General features: G+C 47.0%; 2 protein-coding genes across 2 annotated transcripts in view; one reads left to right on the top strand and one right to left on the bottom strand.

Moving 5' to 3' along the window:
- LOC146182396 (m-AAA protease-interacting protein 1, mitochondrial-like) overlaps positions 1-26,034 on the bottom strand; it is a 275,077-nt gene that overhangs the window by 193,354 nt on the left and 55,689 nt on the right. The window lies entirely within an intron of this gene.
- LOC146182397 (uncharacterized) overlaps positions 1-26,034 on the top strand; it is a 142,325-nt gene that overhangs the window by 106,210 nt on the left and 10,081 nt on the right. The window contains exons 3-10 of the mRNA XM_084577482.1: positions 4,639-4,706; positions 4,951-5,031; positions 6,147-6,317; positions 7,578-7,699; positions 17,473-17,587; positions 21,801-22,029; positions 23,033-23,097; positions 25,085-25,165. Coding sequence (XP_084433608.1) covers positions 4,639-4,706; positions 4,951-5,031; positions 6,147-6,317; positions 7,578-7,699; positions 17,473-17,587; positions 21,801-22,029; positions 23,033-23,097; positions 25,085-25,165 — 932 coding nt within the window. The remainder of the gene's footprint in view (positions 1-4,638; positions 4,707-4,950; positions 5,032-6,146; positions 6,318-7,577; positions 7,700-17,472; positions 17,588-21,800; positions 22,030-23,032; positions 23,098-25,084; positions 25,166-26,034) is intronic.

Here is a 26,034-nt window from a genome sequence, read left to right as displayed (position 1 = left end):
GTATAGCAAGGAATGTAGGAATATTCACAAACTGCATGTGCAATAGAAGAAAAAATTAGTGCCCTTGTAAACGTCCCGCAATCGTATCACACGAGAACGCTTTTTCTAAAATGTAACGTATACTTCAAATTACTTAGATTATGCTCGAAAGAGGCACGCACGACACAGAAGCGCTTACGGCAAGCACAAACGCACTCTTTAACCTTTCTTGCCTGTATCGTACGCGCTTTTTCAGAGCCCTCATTTCTCTCAGGCAGCGGCTTCTTCGTATTTGACAAGAAACAAACTCTACCCGGTGAAAGTTTCATTGTTACGACTACCTTTTGTGTGTATAAAACATTCAGCTGCTAGCGACACATCTCTCCTTTAAAGATTAGCAGTGGGAGAAAAACGAGAATTTATAAAGCTCGGAAAAATACCCTCCGGTTGAGGTTTAAAACTTCGTATGGTGATAAGCATTATTAAAAAGGCTATCCCGCTCTTTTAACCGCCGCGGCAAGCAAAAGAGTGTTAATTTCGTAACACGCCAGAACTTGAATGAATATGCTCTGCCTCTAACACGAACACATTGGCTTTACTCTAAAGCTTTTTGGCTATGTGAATTGCTCTATTATCTAGTTTCGACCATCTGCGGTTCTTAACGTGCACTGACGTCGCACAGCACAGCAGGCATCTCTCATAGCTTGAGTTGCTTTGGGACGTTAAACCCCCCCAAACCACCACCACCATTATTTATTTTTTTTTCTTCCTAGTTATCATTGTAAGCGACTTGTTGCCTGTTTTCTTTCCAGTATTTTTGCGCGCTGGTTACTTTCGAACCGAGAAGAGGCCCCTTTCCTCACGTTTTACTTGTTTTTGGGTGCAAATGTGACGTCATTGTCAACCTAAGCGCGCCAACACCTTCATAATGCCGTTTTAAAAAGTTTAGGACACTAACACCAACAAAAACGTTCATTATGACCAGATGCTTCGGGACCAGCTTTGTCCCGTCCTCAAGGGCGAGCCCGCAGCAGCAGGCAGCGACCAACACTTGCCCTTTCCCAACGTATCGAAGGCTACGTTGGATGCTCTCTCCTACTGCGGGCTCGCACTTCAGTCGTCCCAGAAAAAGGGACCGAGCTGGTCCCAAAACGTTGGGTTGTAATGAACGTTTTATTGTGAAAGAAATACTGCTCTAGGTTTCGAGCCTTCAGCGTGGCGCGGCCGCACTCAGGTGATGTGACGTCACACCCCACGTGACACTAGGGTGAGAGCTGGGCTACCAACTCAAGCGGTCGGCGTAGCGCGGCCGCACCCACTAACGCTGTGACGTCACACCCCACGCGACACTAGGGTGAGAGCTGGGCTACCAGCTCAAGTGGTCGGCGTAGCGCGGTCGCAGCCACGGCGCAGTGCGTGACGTCACACCCCCCGTGACACAAAAGCGAGAGATGGGCTGGCAGGAGCTGCCAACTTGGGTCTCTCGTTTCACATAGGACGGTTATGTCAGAACTAGCCTGCTAGGACCCTGGCATACACGTTACCTCTATAGGCCACTAAGGCACGTTCATACGGCTCGGTTAAAGCGGGGCTTTATATTTGGGCTGAGGAAGAAGAAAAAGAGAAGAAGAACGCTCGGTCACCCGCAGCTAATGCTTTCGCTCAATATTTGGTTCAGCAGCGTTGAACTCTTGTAATTTTATTTTGTTTGTGTTATCGTTTTCTCAACTTTTTTTTTCAAGAACCCAACTAGGCGGATATCAGCTAAAGATGATCTCGTTCAATGACGCTTTGATATCCCAAGTCGGAGCCGGCTGCTTGCCACGCCTTCAGGAGACCGTTTTAACGCCTGAGCTAGTTTAGGTCCCTACAGCCCCATATATAGACCTAGTATAGGCCCATAAAGAACATATTTTTCTTATATGCCCCTTCTATCTATATATGAAAAAATATGACCGGTGGCGTGGGCTGCTTTGTCGACCGTTGCAGCCTCGTAACCCGGAAAAAACACCGGCATGCCTTGAACAGGTGGTAGTTGGTAGGAGACATGACACGGCAGTGATTGGTCGTAGGGATGAGTGACATAGCTAAGGACATGACATCGTCGAGTTGGTAGCTACTGCCTACTCAGGAAGCTCATTTTATACGGAATGTTGAGATCGGAGTCAAACCCACGGCGATCATGGTATCCTGGGTCACTAGTCCGCGTATGCATATTCATATGACTTGGTTAAAAGGGGCCTTTAAATTGATGTCAGGTTGGCTTTAACATAATGTCAGAGGAGGCGCAGGGTGCTGCGGCCGCTTTAGTGCACCGATATTGCACATCATCGATGATTCTTATCATTTTTGGAGCGCAACTAAAGATGAGTAATAAAGTTATAAAATGTTGATTCTGATGCTGCATCTACTTGGCGCGCACACGACCCCACATTATCAGAGTGGCGTGCCGCTTTCGTCATACACTGCACGCCAATGAAAGGAAACTAGGTCAGCTAAGTGCACTGACAACTAACTAGAAACGATCCGTAAACGAATGTTAACACTTCTGATATTTTTTTCTTTTTTCACTGCAGAAAAATAATGTTCTTGTGTATAGGCCGTGTCAATCTCATTCAACACCGGTGTATTCTACAATCTTGTCATCTGGTCCCACTGTGGCGTTTGAAAATTTTGAAATAGCCGCTGTATCGCCGCGCAGCTCTGATTCCGCGGCAGTTTCACGTTTCTGATATTAGAGCATCTAGCCAAAGATGCTCTACCGCTACCTGGTATTCTCGCGATAGATGAAGGGCTCTTCAAGAAACTCCAACAAATGACGGCCCTCTTTTCCCCCTCTGTATAAGGAATTTTGAGAAACTCCGCGGTCGGAAATCCACAGATCCGAGGCTTTATGTCCGAGCACACTGAAGTCAGAATAGTGCGTTACACACGCAAACTAAAATGAAGGAGTGGCTGAGAACGGAGAAGTACAAGGTGACTGGCAATCGCAAATCGGTTTCAAACTACTAACAATGCACTTCGGCAACACTACCCTGGGACACACTGAGTCGCAGCGGTCGCGTTTAGATGGAGGCTGAACGCAATAGGCTCCTCTGAACGGCATGCTGTACAATGTCAGTGTGATAGGTCACAGAATCCCAGATGGTATAAATGAATTCGAAGCCCTCCATTACGACTTCCACCGCAGCCTGAGTCACCTCGGGACATTAGATCCCGAATACCATGCAACCTACCGTATACCATTACGTGCGCTTCGCATTAGCTCTTTCCTGGACAAAACGTCCGCCTTGCGAGGCGAAGTACTTCGTTACGAGGTTATATACCAACACCGTGTTTACAAACAAAGGGGGCGGGACGCTCGCGGCGCCGCAGCTGACTGGGGGTGAAAAATAGGGTTAGCGTCCATAGGAATACATGGAATCGAAATATTCCAAAGCAGTTTTTTCATTTCACGGGGTACCTGTGATGCCGGTATTCGGTACAAAGCAACTATGAACATCCTAGAACAGATCGTCAAAATATAAAATCTCATTGCTGAGTCGAAGTATTTTTAAAATACCGCGAAACATTTAGGGTGCGAGTTTGGAGGGCGACCCGTAGAAATACTTGTAAACGCAACTTACCGGAACATTTTTCTCATTTCGCAGAGCATCAGAAGTGGTGGCTGGTCGTTAAATGTTGACCAGCGCCTTGAAGAAGAGTGTGATAAAGTATGGTGCGTCGTTACGGAGTCAGTCTACTTTTAAAACTCCCCGAATAACCTGTGTTATGAATCCAGACACCGCCAAAAGGCAAACTGTGTGTAGCGAATCGCACAGTTTTGCTTACAGTCTGATATGCTGCCGTGTAGGGCAAATAAGCTTGATAATACTGTCGACGCTCCAGAGATACGTCCTAGACAGAATTGCATTTAAAAAGCAGTTGTAAAACGCCATACGACAATATGGACCGAATGAGATTCGCGCATTGCAGCAGACGACAGCGCAGCTGGCGATACCCACCGCGGCCTCCTGCAGCTCCGCAGCGTCTGCTAGCGACAGCGCCGGTGGTTCATGGTCGTCTGCAACTGTGCGCGGCCAGTTTATCGTGCTGTGAATGATCCCGCAAGTCGTCCTTGCATTACTTGCAAGAGAATGTAGTGTGTCATGAAACATGACGTCGGGACGTCGTACAAGACGTTCACCAAAAAATGAGAAGGGTTCAATGCTGCTGAACCGTCAAAATGTTGCGGTAATTGTGTTTACATGTATTTTTATGGGTCGCCCTTTCAACTCACACCCCCCATACGTTTTGCGGTGTTTTAAAAATACTTCGCCTCGGTAATGAGATTTGATACCTTCGTGATCTGTTCTAGGATGTTCATGGTTGCTCTGCGCTAAATAACGACATCATATGTGCCCTGTAAAATGAGAAACCTGCTGTGAAATCTTTCGGTTTCATGCATTTCTATAGGCGCTAACACTACTTTTCACCCCCCGTCGGCCCAGTCTGGCAACAGAAGCGCCACCGCATCGTGCTTACGTCACAGATCGGTGTTGGTCTATTAGGCGGTGTATGAAATCATGTTTTCTGGTTAAGACGAGCAACCTTTGCGCCTGTAATTGGTGCTAATGGCCGTCGTTTTCTGTTTTTTTTTTTTTTTTTTTTTTTTTGCAGAAGGGAACGGTGCTTTCGTTGCGTCGCCATCTACGAGAAGCACGAGAACGTTCTCCAGTACCGAGAAAGTAAGTGCGCTCGTGTGTGTATCCCTCATTTTGTCCTTGTCTTCTTTGCGCTACGTTTCCTAAAATGCAAATGCACCAACTCGCCCAATTCAGCATTCCCGAGAAAGTACGCATGCAAATCTTTCTTCTGCACTTTGCACGGGCCGTACTTCTACTGGTTGAAAACTCGTGACATCATACACCGAAAAAGAGTGGAAAGTCTCGTTATGTCTAACCGTTCTCATCTGACACTTTCTGTCCGCAGCCTACTGCGATGAATTCGACAACCTGAAAGAGGCCTGCCACCTGCTTAACGTGGACGCCCATCTTCATTCCTTGTTCAGGGGTAAGCCACGACGTTTCTCGAGTGCTTTAGTTTCTCCTAATATCTGTCTCACATTCTGCAGGCACTGAACAAAGGTGCTGCTGTTGAAAGGAAGTCTGGAACAGGATAATGTGAATGTACAGTCGACATCACCCTTGTGTACAGCGCTCGAGCAAGACATATCGGGATACAAAAGCCGAAAATAGACTCCAGCTCTAGACTTCTGGACTAGGTGCTAGTGTCTACCTTGGTTGCGGCTATCTGAGGAACCACTATCACACGAGTGTTGCCGTAAGAACCTATCAACTGGGGCAATATCTAACCTTATTTGCAGTGACGTGTGTCTCCCGGGCGCTCTACGCAAGGGTGACGTCGACTGTACTGTCTACCTATAGCTGTGGGTTCTTCCAGGCCAGAACGTTCTCAGGCCTAAAACCCAGTCAGTTTGGTCTCCGTTTTCATCTAAGGAAGAATTGGAGAGGTGGACTCCGCGGAATGTTCAACTGTGGCATCCCCAAAACTGTGAACCTTATATTATTGGTGTTCCCAGTGTATGCGCGTGAATTGAAAGTGCTAGCCATTTCCTTGAAACGTTTCGACAAGAGGCGTCTGTCGGAGGAGTTGCTGCTGGGCGCTTGGCAGGACAAGGTGAAGGGTGTCCAGGCCGTGCGGGCTCTTTGCCCTTCTGTTGTGCGCAGCCGGACTTGACTCGCGCCTGTAAAGCAAGTTGCCGTGCTTGTATATATTTTCATATACCTTCTCCCACATCACCACCCATCATGGTCCTCTTTCTTCTCACTTTCCCCTTCCCCAGTGCAGAGTAGCAGGTCAGATTTTAATCATTCCGGCCAACCTCTCTGCCTTTCCTTTCATAAACCTATCGATATAATTCTTCCCGTCTTGCATTCGCCCCAGGAGTTTTTCTGCTTTTGACCCTCTTTTTTTTTTTTCGATATTTGTTGGAACCATCTAGGTTCCCTGTTTCTTGGCTTGACGAGTTCGGGGTCTCATTCGCTTTTTTTCTCCCGTATGGCGGCGTCGATTTCCCTCCCACCACGTTACATATCCCCCAGGCCACAGTTGGCGCCCTCTCACTCCTCCCTACTTGACCCTTTCGTGTCCCCTACTCACTGCAGTGGAGGCTTCCCCCGTGGCGTGCCCTTTCCGTGGCCCGCTGACGTTCACCTACAACCGGGGACACGGCGAGTGCCGGCACCCGGTGTCCACGGTGGACTCATGTTCCGCGGACTGGCGCATTCTCTTCCGCTTCCAGGCCTGCGCTGATGTTCAGGGCACAGAGAGCAGCGGTGAGGACCTGCCTACTGCTTCGACGCACACGTCCCCTTCACGCACTCACAGCTCCCGCTTTTACAGTAACAGTAAAAGCATCGCAGTGGTATCTGAAGTAAATAGCGGCCAGCGATAAAAGCTTAGTTTTAATTTCAAGCGTTGAATGTATAATTTGTGCCTTCTAATTCGTCGGAAGAAATCATAGGGAGTTGAAGCAAATTGAAACTTGTGTGACAATAAATAACTGCTGGAGAAATTGGTTGGTCTGGTTAGTTTGTGGGGTTTAACGTCCCAAAGCGGCTCAGGCTATGAGAGACGCCGTAGTGGAGGACTTCGGAAATTTCGACCACCTGGGGTTCTTTAACGTGCACTGACATCGCACAGCACACGGGCGCCTTGCTTTTCGCCTCCATCGAAAAGCGGCTGCCGAGGCCGGAATTCGATCCCGCATCCTTGGGAACAGTAGTCGAGCGTCGTAACCACTGCGCCACCCCGGCGGGTTTGTTGGAGAAATTAGGCGCATTGTTATTATTAGTAATAATTAATACTGTTTTCAAATACTGCAGACTATTTTCAAGCACAAGCATGAAGTGGTTACATTGAACTGCACAAGAACTGAACAGACCTAAAGGCTTTTTGGGAAACATAAGCGCGAGAATTTGCGGAACAATATTATGAAGGTCGAAAAAAAAAACACATTTAAAGAGGTCTACAACCGAAACCCCTATCAAGTCACTTCAATTGTCTCACCCGCCGGGGTGGCGCAGTGGTTACGGCGCTCGACTACTGTTCCCAAGGACGCGGGATTGAATCCCGGCCTCGGCGGCAGCTTTTCGATGGAGGCGAAAAGCAAGGCGCCCATGTGCTGTGTGATGTCAGTGCACGTTAAAGAACCCCAGGTGGTCGAAATTTCCGGAGTCCTCCACTACGGCGTCTCTCATAGCCTGAGTTGCTTTGGGACGTTAAACCCCACAAACCAACCAACCAACCATCAATTGTCTGAGGTTTTTACACACTCTACAAAATAGTCAGTGTCGCTTTTGCCAAGTGCGCAGAAAGGGCTCATAACAAGGGTACACATGAATGGTGCAAAACAATGTCGCGTGGATTCACTATACGCCTATCTTTACCACACGTATACGATATGGTACATGTACCTTACCGGCGAAAGAAGGGCAAAATTCGGTTCGCCGTCATGTGAGCACGGTGAGGTCTTGCATGAAGTGCGCACGAAGCCGCGACAAGCGTTCGGAGATTGCGCGTTACCTGGTGCGCAGTGGAGGAGCTGACGTGCCTGGCGACGTGGAAGGAAGGCTCGGCCTACTACCTCGTCGGCAAGATGGTGCAGAGGAAACTGCACGCCCTGCCGTACTCGGACGGCGACAGCTACCGTTGCTTTGTGAGTGTCTTTGTCTCGTTTCAGAGCTCGCGGTTTTTCTGAGCCTTGCCCGTTTTCACGCGAAAGCCTTTCTTGACTTGTCGAGAATGTCGCCTGAAATAGTAGTAGGAAATTTTCGCACTAAATAACACTGAAGAGAAAAAAAATCTGTTGCCACCGGTAATCTAACCACTGTCCAACCGATCCCCAACTGAGAGTGCAAACCACATGCCTGTCTCATGAGAAGCAGATCGTAATCTCGTTATCTAGCGTGAGGATGACAGTAGCGATGTAACATGACGATCTAATTAAGGATAACGATAATGATGATAGTAGTGATGATAATGATGCTGCAGTTATGGTAGAATAGTTTGGTTTGTGGGGTTTAGCGTTCCAAAGCGACTTAGGCTATGAGAGACATCGCAGTGGAGGGCTCTGGAAATTTCGACCACCTGAGGTTCCTCAACATGAACTGACATCACACAGCACACGGGCGCCTTGTTTTTCGCCTCCGTGGAAAAGCAGCCGCCGCGGCCGGGATTCGATCCCGCATCCCCAACAGTGGAGCGCCCTAACCTCTGCATCACCGAGGAGGGGCGAATTAGTAATGATGACAATGAAATTGCATTTGGGTGGTGATTATTATAGTAGCGATAGTGATGATGATTACGATGATAGTAGATATGACGAATACGATACAGTCAGTTAAAATAGTCATGTAATGTGGTCTCCAATTCCGCTCTTAAGCAGACATAAGCGCGCTCCTGTAATTTCTGTGTGTTTCCCGCCTTTCGATCTTCAAATAATCATAATTTTGCATCCAGATGCTACAGTGCCGACGCAGGTGGCGAACATAGTGTTAAGCGTTGCTTGCGAATAGCATGGCGTTAGAAACCTAGTTCTCTGAAAAAAAAAGAAGTCATCACCGCCAGAGCACTGTGTGCTTGTACTTCGGTTGTTACTCCATGCAGAGTATGTCCTCTCGTTATTTTTTTTGCGAGTTTTATTATATCAAGATCTATTGTTTAAGTGACTGAAAAAATTAATGGAAACACTGTCATGATTTCTGGCCTGAATACTCCAAGGCTGGTTCCTAAATGCAACTTGTTGTTCCAACCTCGAAAAACTAAACACGCGCAAGGTTCCATTGGCAGCGATAATGTACCACGGGTAGTCTTGTTCTTCTGCCTTGCTACTTATAAATGTAGCGCTACTCATTAATACGCCCCCCCCCCTCTCTCTTGGTCCTCTTCGTACGGCTTTTCTCTCTCTAAACTGCTAACCTATTGTATAGAGGCATGTCAGAAGTTCCTACGTCGGCTCTCTTCTCTTAATTAAAAAAAAAAAAAAAAAACATTAATCTTTCTTTGTGGTTTCTCAAGGGTTCATTCTTCACGTTACCAGAGCAGCACAAAAAGTGGGAAACGTACATAGCCACGACGGGAAAATTGTACCCCGCTCGAAGCCAGAAGACTGTGCCAAGAAAAGACGGAGCAAGCCGGGAATCAAAGCCTCGTTCGAGTCGCACGTAACAGATTGCCTGTTTAGCGTAGCGCGCCGAGCATAAAAGAAGTGGCCGCGAATCGCCCACTTCCGCCGCCACCAGGGCGGCGCTGTCGTCAAGAAACCACTCCGGCGTGAAACGCGCTTGGAGCGCAAAAAAAAAAAACAAAAAGAGAGAGAACAGAGAGCCAGTGTGCCGCCGACTCGGCTGAGGTAATTCGGGAAAAGCGGAATGAAATGAGAAGAGTATAGAGAGGTGAGGGAGAGAGAACGGCACGCTGGCAAAGGGAAATCCTATAGAGAATAAAATGAAACAACGATAGGCGAGGTTTCAAATTTCCCGCCGCGCGTGGCTGGCTGTCCTGCCGCTCCGAGAGCGGGTTTCAAAAGAAATCTTGGTCGTGCAGAGGCGTAGCCGGGTGAGAGGAGCGGGGGCGTAGCTGAGGGAGGTGGGGAGGGCGGGCGGCGGCGGCATCTACTTCCGATACGACGCCAGCTGATGGAGATCTGATGCGAAGCTGATTGCTTTCATTTCTTTGGTGGCTCTCTCCGAAGCCCAAACCCAAGCGGAAAGAGAGACAGGCTCTCGGTTTTAAATTGAAATGGCAATCGGATAGTCCGCCCTCCCATTCGTATATCCCGCAGCGAACGGGGCTCGGTTTTCAGAGTCGCGCCGACCGTTCGCAGAGCGCCTCACATGAACAGTATAGCGGCATTGTATCCGTAGCCGTAACCACAGCCGCAGCCATTGGACTGCAGCATTCCAACTTCGCGAGCACTTCCGGCGCTGTGCTCTTTCCCTACATCTGTTCCTTTTTACTCAGGGCCGAGGCTGCGCAGAAGCTTCAAAACAGAACCGAGGAATCATAGCGACCCCCTACGGACAGAGCTGTGGCGGCCTCCCACTAGTATCAATTTACGCGGCTTGCGGCTTTCTACGAATGGTTCGTGAAAAGCCCATTCATTCTGCAATGTGCGCGGGAAATGTTGCAAAATAATTGGAGAAATGCATGCGAGCTAGGAATGCTTTAAGGTGCACAATCCCCCGCAGTCGAAATCCGATGCGCGGAGGCAAGGGAACGACCGAGATATCTTTGAGTGAGCGAGCACGAGGGTGCAAGTTCGGTCCCTGGCTTCAACTGGTTGAATGTCTTTCGGAAGAGGCGGCAGAATGTGCGCAAAGACGTGGATCCCGTATCGTAGGAAAACATCGAAAATAGTTACGAAGTGCTCGCTACGTGACGCTGAAAACTGACCACTACTGTAATTGCAACTATTGCAACTATCACAAGGTAAATATATCCCAAGCAGCCGACGTCGAAAAGTATACAATCATGTGATGGTCAAAATGTCTCGAGATGCAAAAAGGAAGGTGAACGCAAAATATGTTGAACGATGTGTCAGTCAACAGTGAGCCCTAAACTAGGGGCACCGACCACCCAGCTCCTGCGAATTCTTACTGATTATTATGCTCATTAAAAGTTTTCTCTCTCTCTCTCTCTCTCTCTCTCTCTCTCTCTCTCTCTCTCTCTCTCTCTCTCTCTCTCTGTCTCTCTCTCACCTTGGGTGAATTATTCACTATGTAATTTACATAAGAGGCATAAAAAAATTACTTTACTGTTCATAATTGCCCTAATACAATAGCGAAAGTAACGAAGTAAGATGTGACATCTCTGTGCAACCACAGAACAATGCAATATTGAAAACGACATTCAGAAAAATACTTGCGCCCGGTTATTATTATTATTAATTTCAGAGCCCACTCTGAAACCACGTAGTCACGAACCGCACCGCAGGCTCTCGTGTATCCTCAATGCTTTTTGAGAAGGTTGCGTACCTTCCTTGCGTACCTTTAACGCGCGCAGCGCCCGCCTTCAGAAAAATTCGTGACCTTTGAAAAATAAAGGCTGCGTATAGATGTCTGGTCTCATCGATATGCGCACTGATTGACCTTGGTCCCCCCGTAACTTGGCGGCGGTGCTCGTAGCGTAGAGGCGGTTTTGTCCTACAGAGTGGCCTACAGCGTTTGCGCCGCCTGCTTGAAGTAACTATTTGAATGAATGTGTGGCTACCTTTGGTTTTTTAGTGTGTTCTAAATGTGTATTTGCTAGGCCTCTACGTTCACTTAGAGAGCACCCTGGGTAAATGGTGAGAGAGACTGCATGGGAAAGACGTTCATTTTCCTCAGACGTTCATTCCCTGGACTGTGCGTCACAAAAGCATCTCGTGGACCCACACTAAAAAGAATGATTCACTTTTCCTACAACAGCACAGCTGACGCACGGATACAATGCGGCCCTGCGAATCTTGTGCATCTCACTTGATAAGCCTCGTGTATCGCAACGGAGAAACTGAGGCTCTCCACGAGAACTCTGCCCCGTGTGGTAGGCGCTTCAGCGCCTGCTTTGCAGGCTTAGAGAATCGTGTCACTCTGTGATTCTCCGAGTACCCTGTGTATCGGTATCCGCTATAACTGTACGACGCACGCCATCCAGTCTGGCAACATGCTCGGGCACTTCCGGTACGGCGCTAATAAACATTAGTCGTTCCTGAGTCACTGAACGTGTCGGTCTCGTTTAATAAACCTTTATTCGCCTCTTTTCAACGTCATTATCAGAAATAATAGATGCTGATACCGAAAACATCTGCCTGAGAATCAGTATTTCTTCTTTCCTGTTCAAGCCGCTCAGCTGCTTTGCTTTTCTTTTTTTTTCGTTTTCAGCAGATTTTTTTAAGCCCGCGTATAATCTTTCCTCGACATTCTGCCTTCATTTGTAAGGTGATCCCGAGGAAATGTCTGCGTAGATAATCCGTCCTCATAAATGGCGCCATAAGTACATTCCATAGTTCAGAGATACAATTACGATAGAAGCTGCAGCTTGGCCGCGTACTTCATTCCTTGCGTTTTCAAGAGTCTGCCCTCCTTTCAAAAGAATGCCTATTTCAGGCGAGTTCAAATTCGACCTCTTGGGAGAGGGCGACTTGAAACGCAGATGGTGGAAGTACTCTCGACTAAAATAGTAACTAACCTACCGGCGCGCCGTTCATGCATTCCGTTAATGCCAGTAGACGGCGTGCACATCGCGCGACCTTCGTGCTCGGCGCGGTCAAGGATACTCGCCTGCTGTCGAGAAAACAGCAGGTTAGAAATCAGCGAAACGTTCGGAGTATTCCCTCGGAGACGTCACACTTTTGTGCACAAATTGGTCGATCTGCGAGCTATTAGTAAATTTTAAAAAGGCATGAATCATTGGCACGGGCCATTTTTGCATAGTTGTCCGAGTTTAGCTAACAGTGTTTTTAGCGGTGATGACAAAAAGGGACTGGTGGGGAGGGGGAGAGGCTGCTCAAATAGTATTGTATTGCACTGCAACGCGAGTAGTCTAGTTCTCTTGTAAGTACACGCAGTATGTGCAGCATAGTTTTCGACAGTTTCGGAGCACGTTAAACGAAGTGAAGGAGCTGCAAGTCAGGCCGATCTGGTTGACGGCGGTTGACGGGGGAGTTTTGCCCGTTGCGTGTTTTGGCGTGTTCCACCCACGGAGACAAGTTCAAGAAATATCAACATGCGCTTCTAGCTTGTGCTGCACGTGGGGGAAGGCGGTTCGAGCGGCAATCAGAAATTACCGCTCCGTTTTCGGATGTTTGGCGAGCCTCACTGGTTTTCTATGGGGCGTCAAAACTCTACGGTGAGGGCGCAGGGAACACTTTGGAAGATTCCGCAGCATGCAGGGGACTAAGCCATCATTGTCAACGTCGCCGCGTACCATCTAGCAGGAATATTTAGTTTTTCTATTGATTGCAAAGGAAAACATTCGCGCTCTCTTACACGCTGTTCGCCATTGAAGGCCGATAGATGACGGCAGTTGGTGACGTTCGGGAAATCTGTGGCAAACTGCTGTTGCATATGAGTACTCTGGATTTCCTACTAGTCGATAAAAGGAAAAAGAAAAATCTTGTCTTCCTTTTCCTAAGTATCGATCCGAAAGGATAATGATAAACCTCTCAAAGCTGAGGCTCTCAGCAGTTTCGTAATGGCGTATCATCCCTGCCATTAGCCTGGGGTCATTTATAATGTGCGCGAAAATTTTACCGCAGGGGCGTAGTTTGGATTTTCCACGTCCGCCGATTGTGCGACCACAACGACCGAACGGCAAACACACTTTACACCGCGAAGTCTGAGCCGCCGGTGCCGTTTTTCGTTCTTTGCTTAATATTGATTTTTTTTTTTCATTACGCAGCACGCGCGACGTAAACTTTCGAAATCACGACCACCAAAGGGGCACATCTCATTTGCATGGGCCGCTGATGTGCATCAAGCAGCAAACAAATAGAAAGAAATCAGAGACGGTACGAACAGAAACGCGGGCGGGAGCAGAACTTTAATGCGTCAAAGTGAATTGCGACACAAGTCCCGGGGAGAGATTAGCTTGACCGCTCTCTCTCTCTGGTGGCTGTACGCGGTCTGCGTCGTTCGCTTTTCTTTCACAACTCGACTAAAATCCTGCGCTCCCGGCTTTTAGCCAGGTTGTGAAAGGAAATAGCTTTTCAGCGGCCGCCTAGTAACAGTGGCACTTTTTGAAAAACCCCTAGCCGGCTCTATACGACTAAAGCGAGTTCTTGTGCACGTGTTTGTGGGAAGAAATAGACTTTCATGTTGGACTGCGCTATATTCCGCTGAATATCTCAGTGCATATATGGAAGCGGCGATCTCGCAGATGTCAATCAATCAATCAATCAATCAATCAATCAATCAATCAATCAATCAATCAATCAATCAATCAATCAATCAATCAATCAATCAATCAATCAATCAATCAATCAATCAATTTTATTTCAACCTCTTGACAGCATCACGCTCACAGCAGATGTAGTTTTTTTTTTTTTTCATTACTGTACCTTATTCTCCATCTCATTACTAGCCCGCTTTAGACAGAAGTGCATGCGAATTTATACCTTACAATATGTCTGAATAAATGGCATCTATAGTATGCTAGTATATCTTTGTGTTAAGCAAAGACTTCAGCAGGACTTCGATTTTCCTAGGGGTGTCGTGTACCAAGAAAGTTTTCAGTGAACTTCGTGTATCGGGTTTACTGTCCTGTTTCAAAATGGCACGCATCATTTATAAGGAACTTTTTAAAAAAAAACACCGGGGCCACGTAAGCTTGAAAAATGCTATGCATCTGATAATAATAATAATAATAATAATAATAATAATAATAATAATAATAATAATAATAATAATAATAATAATAATAATAATAATAATAATAATAATAATAATAATAATAGGTTCACAGGAAGGGAAAGGCGCAGTATCTGTCACACTTGTAGCTGTGGGCACCTGAACCGCGCCGTAAAGGAAGGGAGGAAGGTGGGAGTGAAGGTGGATAGAGAGAAAGGGAGCCGTAGTGGAGGGCTGCAGAGTAATTTCGACCACCTGGGGATCTTTAACGTGCGCTGACATCGCACAGCACACGTACACCTCTTCGTTTCGCCTCCATCGAAACACAGCCGCCGAGGTCGGGTTCGAACCCGGGTGCTCCGGCACAGTAGTCGGGCGTGTTACCACTGCACTACACCGGCGGGGCCTATGCATCTGATAAATGGATATACCGACTCTTGCCGAGAGGGATTGATGCAGATGGACAAGGAAGAAAACCTCTAAAAAGCATTGCCCAGAGTGGCCCAATTCAGTATCTTTCACCCAACGTTACTAGATAGTAACGTTGCTTTCACCAAAAACGCTCAGCAACTTTGCGCTGCTAGGGCGAACCGACCTGGTTCAAGGCGGGCTTAATTAGAGGTATTTGTGGGGCACGCCTTCGCCATGCGGTGAACGCGGCTGGGGTTGTGGTAATTATCATTTCAGCGCCTTTTCCTTCGGATCCAGTCATTTGCCCGGTTTGATAAGTCTTACTTTGAGGGGCCTCCGCAGTTAAAAAAAGAAACATATATGAACAGCTGTTATTTTAAGTGTTGTAATTTGCGGCCCGAACGATGAATGCTACATTATAAATGTTTCGCCTTGCAATGTCTCAAAATTTTCAGCCGACATTGGTCTTTCATAAAGTTGGGAGTGTTGACGCTATATGGAGGACAACTTGCTGTAATGCGGCAGTACAGCCTACAGGCCGGGAAGGAGGCGGGCATCTGTCCCATGCCTTGGGGAATGTGCTGCTTCGGCTTCGGTGACCCCGTACCGTATCTCAAACTTACCCACCTCATCCTTCCGCATCCTTAGCCTGAGTAACGAATAACTCTTCCCCCGCGACAGATAAAAATGTCCACTTCCTCACCTCTGCTGCCAAGCCTCCACAGAAAGTTGGTGGGCAAAATAACGACCTTTCTTTTTAAGGCGAAAGCCCTTAATGGCTCATCGTTGTCGTCAGCAAAAGTTTCACGCTTTTGCGGCGGCTCTGATTGGCTGAGGTGGGGATGACATTATAGAGGTCTCGACCAATCACAGAGCACCACCACAGCATGCGCGAAGGCGTGGCTTGTATGACCATATGCCAATCAATTATCAATTATTAGTTAATGAATGATTAATTTATTTAACGACTATTGAAAGACTAATAATCAATTATCAATGCCTACCCTGCAGTGGCCACAGGATTGGAGGAGGTCAGTTTACATCCCCATTCCAAAGAAAGGCAGTGCCAAAGATTGTTCCAACTACCGCACGATCGCGCTTATTTCGCATGCTAGCAAGGTGATGTTAAAAATCCTGCAAGGTAGGCTGCAGTAGTATGTGGATCGGGAGCTTCCGGACGTGCAAGCTGGGTTTCGCAAGGGCAGAGGAACTAGAGACCAAGTTGACAACCTCCGCTGGATCATGGAAAAAGCAAGAGAGTTCCAGAAACCCATCTACTTCTGCTTTATTGATTATGCGAAAGCGTTTGACTGCGTAGATCACAGCAGATTGTGGCAAGCTCTCCAAGAGATGGGAGTTCCAATTCACCTCATCTGTCTCCTCAGGAACCTGTATGAAGGACAAGAGGCCACAGTCAGAACTGGGCATGGTCTTACCGATTGGTTTCTTATTGAGAAAGGAGTGAGGCAAGGCTGCATACTGTCGCCCTGCCTATTTAACCTATATGCAGAGTGCATCATGAGGAAGACCGGTCTGGACGAGTCTTCATATGGAGTGAAGATTGCTGGAAAACGTATCAACAACCTTAGATATGCGGATGATACCACTTTAATGGCAGAAAGTGAAGTGGAACTCAAGAGACTTCTGATGCGCGTACAAGAAGAGAGTGAGAAGTTTGGACTTAAACTGAACATCAAAAAAACAAAGATCATGGCGTCTTGCCCTATCAAGTCCTGGAGCATCAATGGACAAGAAGTGGAAGCTGTGACAGATTTTCTGTTCTTGGGCTCCAAGATTACCTCGGAAGGAGACTGCAGCCATGAAATTAGGAGACGCCTGCTTCTGGGAAAGAGAGCAATGGTTAGCCTTGACCGCCTAGTAAAGAGCAGAGACATTAGTCTGCCAACCAAGATCCGTATAACTCGTGCTATGGTCTTTCCAGTTGTGATGTATGGATGCGAGAGTTGGACTGTGAAAAAGACTGACCGCCGAAGAATTGACGCGTTTGAATTGTGGTGCTGGCGAACACTCTTGAGAGTTCCTTGGACTGCCAGAAGATCAAATCAGTCGATATTGTCGATCATAAACCCTGACTGCTCATTGGAGGGTCAAATTCTAAAGTCAGATACTTTGGTCATCTGTTGAGAAGAGAGGAGTCGCTGGAGAAAGATTTGATCTTGGGAAAGGTTGACGGTCGCCGGAGAAGGGGTAGGCAGCGAACGCGGTGGTTAGATGGCATCCTCGAGGCACTGCAGATGAAGTTATGTAATGTTAGGAAGATAGTGAGAGACCGGAAAGCGTGGCGTGAAATGGTCCATAGGGTCACGAAGAGTCGGACACGACTGAACGACTGAACTGAACTGAACTAATTAATGCTTTAATTATCAACTATCAATGCCTAATGATTTATTACTAATTAATGATCTAATATTAGACGTTTCTAGAGGTTGTGTAGACAATGCTTGGAACATTTTCGAAACTCGTCACCGCTTGACAGCTCAATGCACTAGCAGAATGTGAAACAGTAGTCGCTCACTTTACTCGCAGCAGCATACATCGCTACATGCGCAACAGTTGCGTAGCAGAATGCGGCACTCAGGCTTTTGCCTTTCACTACTTTAGTCGCTAAAGTCCCTCGTAATTTTTCCCCTTGAGCTGCGTCGTAAGGACACGTCTGGCGACAACTGTGCAGGTGTACGAGCACGTGGGCCACCAGAATGCCTTCCGGGTGTCTCAATCGCCGGACGCCACCTGCGACGGCCTCGTCTCCGCGTCAGAAGGCTCGCGCATCATGACCCTCACCAAGAGTAAGTGAATCTTTCTCAATCGCTCACCCTTTGCATTAAAACACTGCGGGTTTTTGCTATCACTGTGGGAGAAGAAGAACAGAAAAAACAATATGGGAGGTGGATTCAGCCTTGAGGAAATTGGTGACAAATGTATAGTCAAAGTCAGACGGCGCATATAAATGCCACCAAACTAAAAAGACAGCGCGAAACACAGAGGACAACAACAACAAAAAAATAATAGCTGGTGGTTTTACTTTGGTTAACCCTGGGGGGAAGCAAAACCTTCACGTACATGGCTGCGCTCACTGCAAGCTTGGATTAAACACATTGTGCGTTTCTCCAATCGTAAAGCCCGTTTTTCATCGGCCTCTTCGGCACGCCGCCTTTTCAGGGTGTCATTCCGGTGTGCCTTCGCGTTCCGCGCCTGTAGCAGGGTGTTCGTCCTCCTTCATCTCGCGCAGTGTTGTAACCTAGACAGGAGCCTATTTCTAAACATATCGCCCCTCTAACGCCCTCTACTTCCAAGCCACACTGACGTCACCTCCCATGACCTTGACCTTGACAGTGGTCACGGGCCACTTGGTGGCCTACGTGACTATGCCCTGAAGTCACATGGCGACCACCAGGTCACATGACCTTGACAGTGGTCACACGTGACTATGGCCAAAAGTCGCATGGCGACCACCAGGTCACGTGACTTTGATCATGACAGCGGTCACGGGTCACTTAATTGGTGGCCTAATTGACTATTCCCCAAAGTCATATTGCGATAACCAGGCTTAACACAGAAGTTTGACCTCTGAATATCCCTCAAGGTGAAAACCGTGCATACCCGATGGCTCGAACTACCTGGCGTAGTAAAGCTTTCGCTTCAAAAAAAAAAAAAAAAAAACTGAACGAGCGTGAATATTTCCAAAGCGCACCGCTCCCTGACTGTGAACGTGTCCTTCCTTCTTTTTGTGCAAGAAAGAAAGAACTTCATGAAAGGCAATAACGGTCTGTCGACATCCCCTCATAATAAAAAGCGGGAACGGCCTGCTACTCCATTTATCGGGGCGTTTGTCTAACGTTGACTCGCGCGTTGTCATAATTCTGCTCGATGTTGTGTCACGCATTCTGATCTTGTTTACTCGCACCTGTGAGGCGAAAGGAATCGTATCAACTCCAGGACAAAACGGCGGACGTGTGTAATGTATCGACGTAGAGCTACAGAGAGATATGGCCGCTGAGTTTAGAGATGCTATCACCGAAGTGGGAAATGCGAGGTCATTGTCATAACGACTGCGCAGCTGGTGCTAAATGATAGTTTCGATCGACGTCTCCCGTTTCGCGATACCCTTTTGACTTGCTGTGGAAGTCCGCAGTATTTGCTCTTGCTTGCAGATAGCGCCTGGCCACGGCTGCATTGATGCTCGCAAGCTATGAGACGCCCGGTGTCCGATCTATTATGTCACGTTCCGTTCTATATAAAAAAAAAAAAAAAAAAAAACACGCCTACCCGATGAATTGTTATAGAGCTAATGTTCCCACTTGTACCACTTCTACTGCTCTAGCACTTCGTACTACGTGCAATTAACCTTGACATAGAATGCTGAAAGACAGGAAATGTCCGATACGGCCAGTATTGTTAACCTTACATCGCGATAAAGCTAAAGACTGGCGCTCCCGTCCAGACTTCTGCAGAAGTGAAAGCGAAACGCAAGCACTTGCAATTCTTCATTAAGCCGCTTTAAAATCGCTGCGTCAATTGCCGGATTCACGCGGGGGGAATACTCACAAGCATTTTTTTAGGCACTCTATAGACTTTTGTCAATAAGGTATATTTATAAATTTTTATTCGTAGACTTCTTTTAGGCGTTTGTCTATAGCCTGCGTATAGAAAAATATATGACTGTCTATAAATGACCTGTAGTTGAAGTGAAGGCTTTTAATAGTCTACAGATTATCTATAGATAAACATAAATAAATAAGACTATAGATTTTAGTTTAATATAATCTGTAGATAAAATCTATAGGTCTAAAGAATAGCAACTAGAGATTATATATAATGTCCGTGGTCTATAGACCATGTTTATAACGCTGATTGACATTCCTCGAATCATGCCTTTTAAAGTCGAGGAAGTCTCTGGCGCTGCGACACCCGCTAGTATTTAAGGCGTTCGAAAAACCTGTGCGCGTGTGTGGGGACTGCATGAATCCGAAGCCGGAAATTATTTTTATTAAAGCAGCTTACCCGCATTCTTAGCAAAAGCAGATTTATGTGTGACACCTTCAGACTTGTGAAGCAACGACGCTAGTGGTTTCCCCTAGTAGTGTGACTATCGTGACAAGCCCTCATGTCATGACCGAAATAGCAGGAGCAGCGAACTTGGGCAGCACTTTTGAAATGTGAACCGAACCAACCGGCAACCACACATCCCGATGTAGACACGCAGCTCCTAGGTCGTGCGGGCACGTTCGCATGGCTTGCTAAAAGCGAGGCCATGAATCAATATTGGAAGGTCTTTCACTTAATTTGGATCGATTATGAATGTGTGCAAATGAGCACTTTCGGTTATAGATTATAGAATAGGTGCACGTCCCGCGTCAAAGCGCAGCCTGTGCTTGTTTAACAGGTGATTCCTGCTTTCTTCGGTTACGATGGGTGCCAACCAGGCCTCTTTCGGAGTGTCGGCAGAATATTAAAATGCTGAGTGCTGAAAGAAGAGGGCTAGACGCGGGCGGTAATGGGAGTCTGCGGATCCAAATGTGGTTGCTTAGTTGAGCACAGCAATTCTAAACCAGTGCGGCAGGTGGTACTGCACGATATTTCGCGCTATCTATGTTAAACAGTCTGTAATTTTTCATTATTCTTGTCAGTGGTAGTTTGGAACTTTTCTCCCCTATCTTATCGAATCTTTCGCAGTGGGTTTCGCAAAAATCATAACACGCTTTCAAGAACCAGAGACGGAGAAAAATAATTTAATTGATATTACACAATGGCTGGAACTGGTGCATACTGAGCAAGCCCTGTTCGCACCGTGTTAAGTCACTGATTGAGCGATGGTTGACTAAGCGAATTATATATGCCTGTATGATGTTTTTAAACAATAAATAATTGAGAGGCTGCAGTGTGCTTGTCGTCTGTCGGAAGTACCAACCTTGTTCTTCTGGTATATTTTTTTTTAGTTTTCGTTTCGTTCACTTGCGAAGCGATTTCACTGTTTATTACTCCCCCCCCCCTCCCCCATTTATTGAGTTTATACGATTTAAAGTTAACTTAAAACTCGCGCGTCTTCTGTAGATTTAAGTTCTGCGCGCCAGCTAGCCGAGACTATTCAAAACGCCGCCTTTGCCCTCGATGTTAGGAGTACAATATTTTAAAGGTTTGACCAATAATAATACATACGCTACAATTGCTGATGCTTCGCTTCATTGTGAGCCCTTTTATGTGATATACTCCGGCACACTGGCAAAACTCAGGGATCACTTTTTCCGATCTGTATCATAAACTGAGCGAAGAACTTTCAAAAGATAAAAACACAAGTTGAGAAAGTCAACCTTCTGGTGATTCTGGACATTTTCTGATGTTTCATGATAAGTCGTAGTCTAAAAAGACACCTTTCTGTTTTAGTGCATAGCACTACTTGCCGCAATCACGAACTTCGCGGATGTCTGTCCGAAGCCGCTCACTCTCTCTCTTTTCGTGAACTTGAAGGGAAGAAAGAGAACGATGCGACGCATGCGTTGCGCGGCTCAGCATTAAGGAGGCGGAGCCGTCGCACAGCTGCAGCAGAAGCCGCCCTCTCTCTCTCTCTCTGTCCACCCGTCTCTCCTCGAACTCGAAGAGGAGGAAGGGGAAGTGGCGACACCCGCATCACGCGACTTAACACTGACGGGGCGGCGCGGCCGCATAGGTGCACCCAGTGAGAGTAGAGGGTCGTGTCAGTTGTGGACGTGGCGGCCGTCACTGGGCAGTGTTGCACAAGCCTGTGTTACTCCGGAGTGAGCAGTCATGTGTCGCTCGCGTCCTCAACTTCGGCATCTCTCCTCTCGCATCAGTCACTCCCCAGCCTTCACGGACAGCAGACGTGCACGCGCGATGCTCCCTAGACCTCGGACCCGAGCTGCTCGCCGCTTTGTGAAGCAGCTTGTGCTTACCTCCGCGTCTAAGCAGTGCTACGCACCTACTTCGCATTTGATTAACTGTGCAAATCGGCCGTAATTTTTTCTCTTTTCCTGCGCAACGAAGGCCGGCAGCCCAGCGCGGGTTGTCATTTCCCCCCGTGGAGCGCTTCGGGCCCGCGTCGCTGGCACAGTCTGGACGGCCGGCGAAGCTTCGTGTTCGGGTCCCGGCAGCTGCGCGTCCACCGGGCCCAGCACGGAGAACCCCAGCAGCCCGAGTTACGCGTCACGTGCATCCAGGAGCTGGCGCAGGGCACAAATGCCAGCACCATCGTGGGATACAGCACCTCCGGATGGTGCGTGCGTGCTTATTTCTAACGCAGCACTGTTAGACTAGAACCTCGAGCCTTAAGGTCCCGCGTGATTCGAAATGCCACGTGGCGCTACAGGGTTGACTGATGTCGGACCACACACACACACACACACACACACATATATATATATATATATATATATATATATATATATATATATATATATATATATATATATATATATATATATAGGATGCGAGAACATTTAACGTACTTGGCCGCTTAAAAAGTTATAGAGCGAAGTGTATGCTTCATTTAAAGAAACATTTTTTTGTTGGACTCGACGTTTCGACCAGAAGCTGGCCTTCATCAGGAGTGCGAATGCAAACCCACCTCTACAACACCATTGTACGCCTCTCTGCCACCTGTTTCCTTTTCCTCTATTTGCCTATGAACCTACCCGCATCGTTTGCATTCGCACTCCTGATGATTTTCTCTCTCTCTCTCTCTCTGTATATATATATATATATATATATATATATATATATATATATATATATATATATATATATATATATATATATATATATATATATATATATATATATATATGATAACGTGCTGCGTGACGCTTGCGGTGTTCCACATACGCCGCTATGGATGAGCGTGGCGCTGGTGAACACTCATGTTTCGGTTACAGTACAGTACAAAATGGACCTATTATAAGCAAGAAGACAAAAATTCCAAGGGAGCGTGTAGTCTTTCATACGTGGTAGCGCGTAAGCCACATTTCTGGCATTTGGTGGGCCAAATTTTGAAGCTGGCCCACCTGAATTTGAAGGGCACCACAGAGCTGGCTATAGTGAAATTATGTCTGACACCAACCTTGGTCATCTTCGGGTGAAGTAAACTTTTGAGGGTCCGGTCGGTCAATTTCGGAAGTGGTCTACCTAGTTTAGAAGGCACAACTAAAATGAAGTTTTATGCACCTGATCGCATATGTGCGGGCTTGAATTCTTACGCCTCTTTTGTCTATTACTTTCAGCAATAACGGTTACGTTTGTGTGGCCATACACCGGAGAGACTCCCACGTGCTGGAAGTTCAAATGGGTGAGTGGTGTGTATGAACCAAAGCCTCTTTTTTTTTTTTTTATCCGATTTCGCTCCTTCCTTCCTGAACAATACTTCTTTTACACTCGCTGCAAGATGTAGAGATGCTGTAGGCACGGCAATAAAAATCTATTGAGTGGTGCAGAATACTTAGTAAGTAGAGATTTCGAGGCATGGATAATTAGCAATGTGTTGGCTGCTTTCCTGCGTTATTATAAGAAGCCCTGGTACAAAGAAATATTCACATATGAATGCTGTGGCGCGTTTACATCGACGTCGACTTCAGGGCGCTGAACCGAAGAAACAGCGTTCACTTTGAGTGACGTTAGGTGCGGAAGAGCGCCTTATATCACAGGTCGCTCAGAGGCTTCCTTATTGGCTAACTCGAGGAGCAGCGAAGCCTGCTAGCGGAACTCCCGGCGTCAGCTGGCCGAGTAGCAATTTTCCGCGTTGTAGCTGTCCGCGCAGTAGAAGCTGTCCGAGCGGCTGTTGGCCGAGCAGCCATTGGCCGAGCGGCATTTGCTCAAGCGGCAGTTGGCCGAGCAGCAATTGACCAAGCGCCAGTTGTCAGAACAGCAATTGGCTGAGCGGCAATTGAGCGAGCAACAATTCGCTGAGCGGCTGTTGGCCGATAAGCAATTGGCCGAGCAACTGGCCCAGCAGCCGTTGGCCGAGCGGTTGATGGCGGAAAAGCATTGGCCCAGCAGCATTTGGGCAAGCGGCAGTTGGCCGAGCAGCAGTTGGCCAAGCAGTAATCGGCCGAGCGTCAGTTGGCCGAGCAGCAATTCCCTGAGCGGCTATTGGCCGATCAGCCATTGGCCGAGCAACAACTGGCCCAGCAGCCGTTGGCCGAGTGGCAGTTAGTTGGCCGAGCTATAGCTGTGGTCACAGTCTTTCTGCTCCATATGCCGACAGCGGCGTCAGAAGTAAAGTGCGGCATAGCTTCGCCCTTTAGTAGTTTTTATAGGTTTCCAGTTGCGACTGTTATTCGTCACACCGTTTGCGCTGTGACTTTGCTGGGCTGAAATTAAAGGGATTCCGCCCGGTGTGAAAAGCAACCGTGGTTCTGAGTGAAAGGGAATTAGCATGATGAATTTGAGCACGCGATCGATAGTCATCTTCGTGCTACATTCCAATCAGTGTGATATTTAAAGGTGCGGACATAACTAAACGGAACACGTTTTTCCGTTAAATTTAAAATAGCGCATCCTGTATTCGAGATAACAAGATATTATTTGTCCATGTGAATGCGCGCTGGCGTCTATTACCATCCTGCACATACCATAAGTTCCAGTTTCAATTATGCAACGCGTGAAAAATTTTTAGATAGATTTAGCGTGATCAGTTTACTTTTGTCCGCGCCGGTATACATTTGCGACTGTGAGTGTAACTTAATTTGTTTTCGCATTTGCTTGGTACTTAAAGCGTCACTTAAGAAGGACAACCCAGTGTGAAAAGCATATAGAGGTCGTGTGTGAAACAAAGAATTCTAGTACGCGATGTATATCATCTTCGTGTTACGTTCCTATTAATGTCTTTGTATCAATCCTACCAATGTATTTGAAATTGCGACTGAGTCTGACAATCTTTATCCGCATTTGTTTGGTTTTTTAAGGTACAACTTAAAGAGAACGTTGTTGAAGATGCTTCAGATTAAAACAGGAACGCTATACTGATGAGCTAACACGCCAGCAAGAACGGATCACTACAAAGAGAGGGGGTGGGGGAGGGGGGGGGGGACTTTTTACCTTCGATCAGAATTCTTACAGGGAGCCATCGCCACACTATTCGTGTTAACTGACCTCGCTATCATTGGGCCCAACAGCATGTATAAAGCTACTATCTTTAACCTGAGTGTTGCCTGTGGCCTTGCGGTGTCAGCGCCCTTAATCTCATTTTCACCCGCCACGCATGATGAACGCGGTGCTCAAGAATTGTCTTGCAAGTAGCATTTTAAACGAAAATGATCTTTGTTCTGTTTTGTTAGGCGAGCTGAGCCGCACGGCGCGGGACGCCTGCCTGCCGCCAGCATTTGACCCCGAGTCCCAGGACTTCATTACTTTGCTCGGTAATGGACTCATCTTGTGCACAGAAGAGCCCTGTGGTGCCCTTTGTTTCTTATTCTATTCATCTCACGGTTATTGAATTAGGAACTAGAAATCTTAACCAGTAATTTACCAGTGGGAACATAGTGACATACTTCTTGACTATGACAAAGTATAAAATTCTTTCGGGGAATCGGCTGACCGGAACATGTAATAGCCACCCCGTCTGGTCTTTCCGCTTCTAGTCCCTTTTGGGAGAAAAAAAGATAGTGGCTTTTCTCGTCGAAATAAACCAATCAGCTTAGATAATCAGAAGAAAATCCGCTTTACGGAGACCATGCAAAATCTAATTTTCTGTGCTAAACCGATGACATCTTGTTCTTTCAGAAAGATTACACGAGGGAACGAGGCGGAAAAGATATCATGTGCATTGCGGCGAAAACGACATGCTCTTTTTAAACCCACTCACTCACTTTTCCTTTTTTGCGTATGCCGTTGAAAAAAAAAAGTACTGTATTAAGAGAGTAACGCAATTTATTAATAGGCTGTTAAAACGTTCAGAATAAAGCTGAAACCACTGCAATTTGTCCGATGCTACGGACGGGCTTGGACGCGGAGGGCGCCGGTAATGCATGAAATGACATTTTCTGCTAGCGTTCCTTACCGATCACAATTATTTCGCATAAAGGTTTCGAAAGATCAGCTGAAACCGGGGAATCTTCCCTAGCGACTAGCCATTGTGCCCACTGTTCAATCTAAAGTATTCGGCATACATAAGAAATATATGAAACATATCACATGTCAGTATTGCCACATTAAGGGTTCTGATTTGACACCGTATAATTTAAAGGGAGTTTCCTAGCGGCAAACGCGATTTAAAAGCTTCGCTTAC

The sequence above is a fragment of the Amblyomma maculatum genome, chromosome 8 (genome assembly GCF_055883805.1).
Source record: "Amblyomma maculatum isolate TAMU_Amacu chromosome 8, ASM5588380v1, whole genome shotgun sequence".
Lineage (NCBI taxonomy): Eukaryota > Metazoa > Arthropoda > Arachnida > Ixodida > Ixodidae > Amblyomma > Amblyomma maculatum.
The sequence above is the reverse complement of the archived record's forward strand: the minus strand, read 5'-3'. Positions and strand labels throughout refer to the sequence as shown.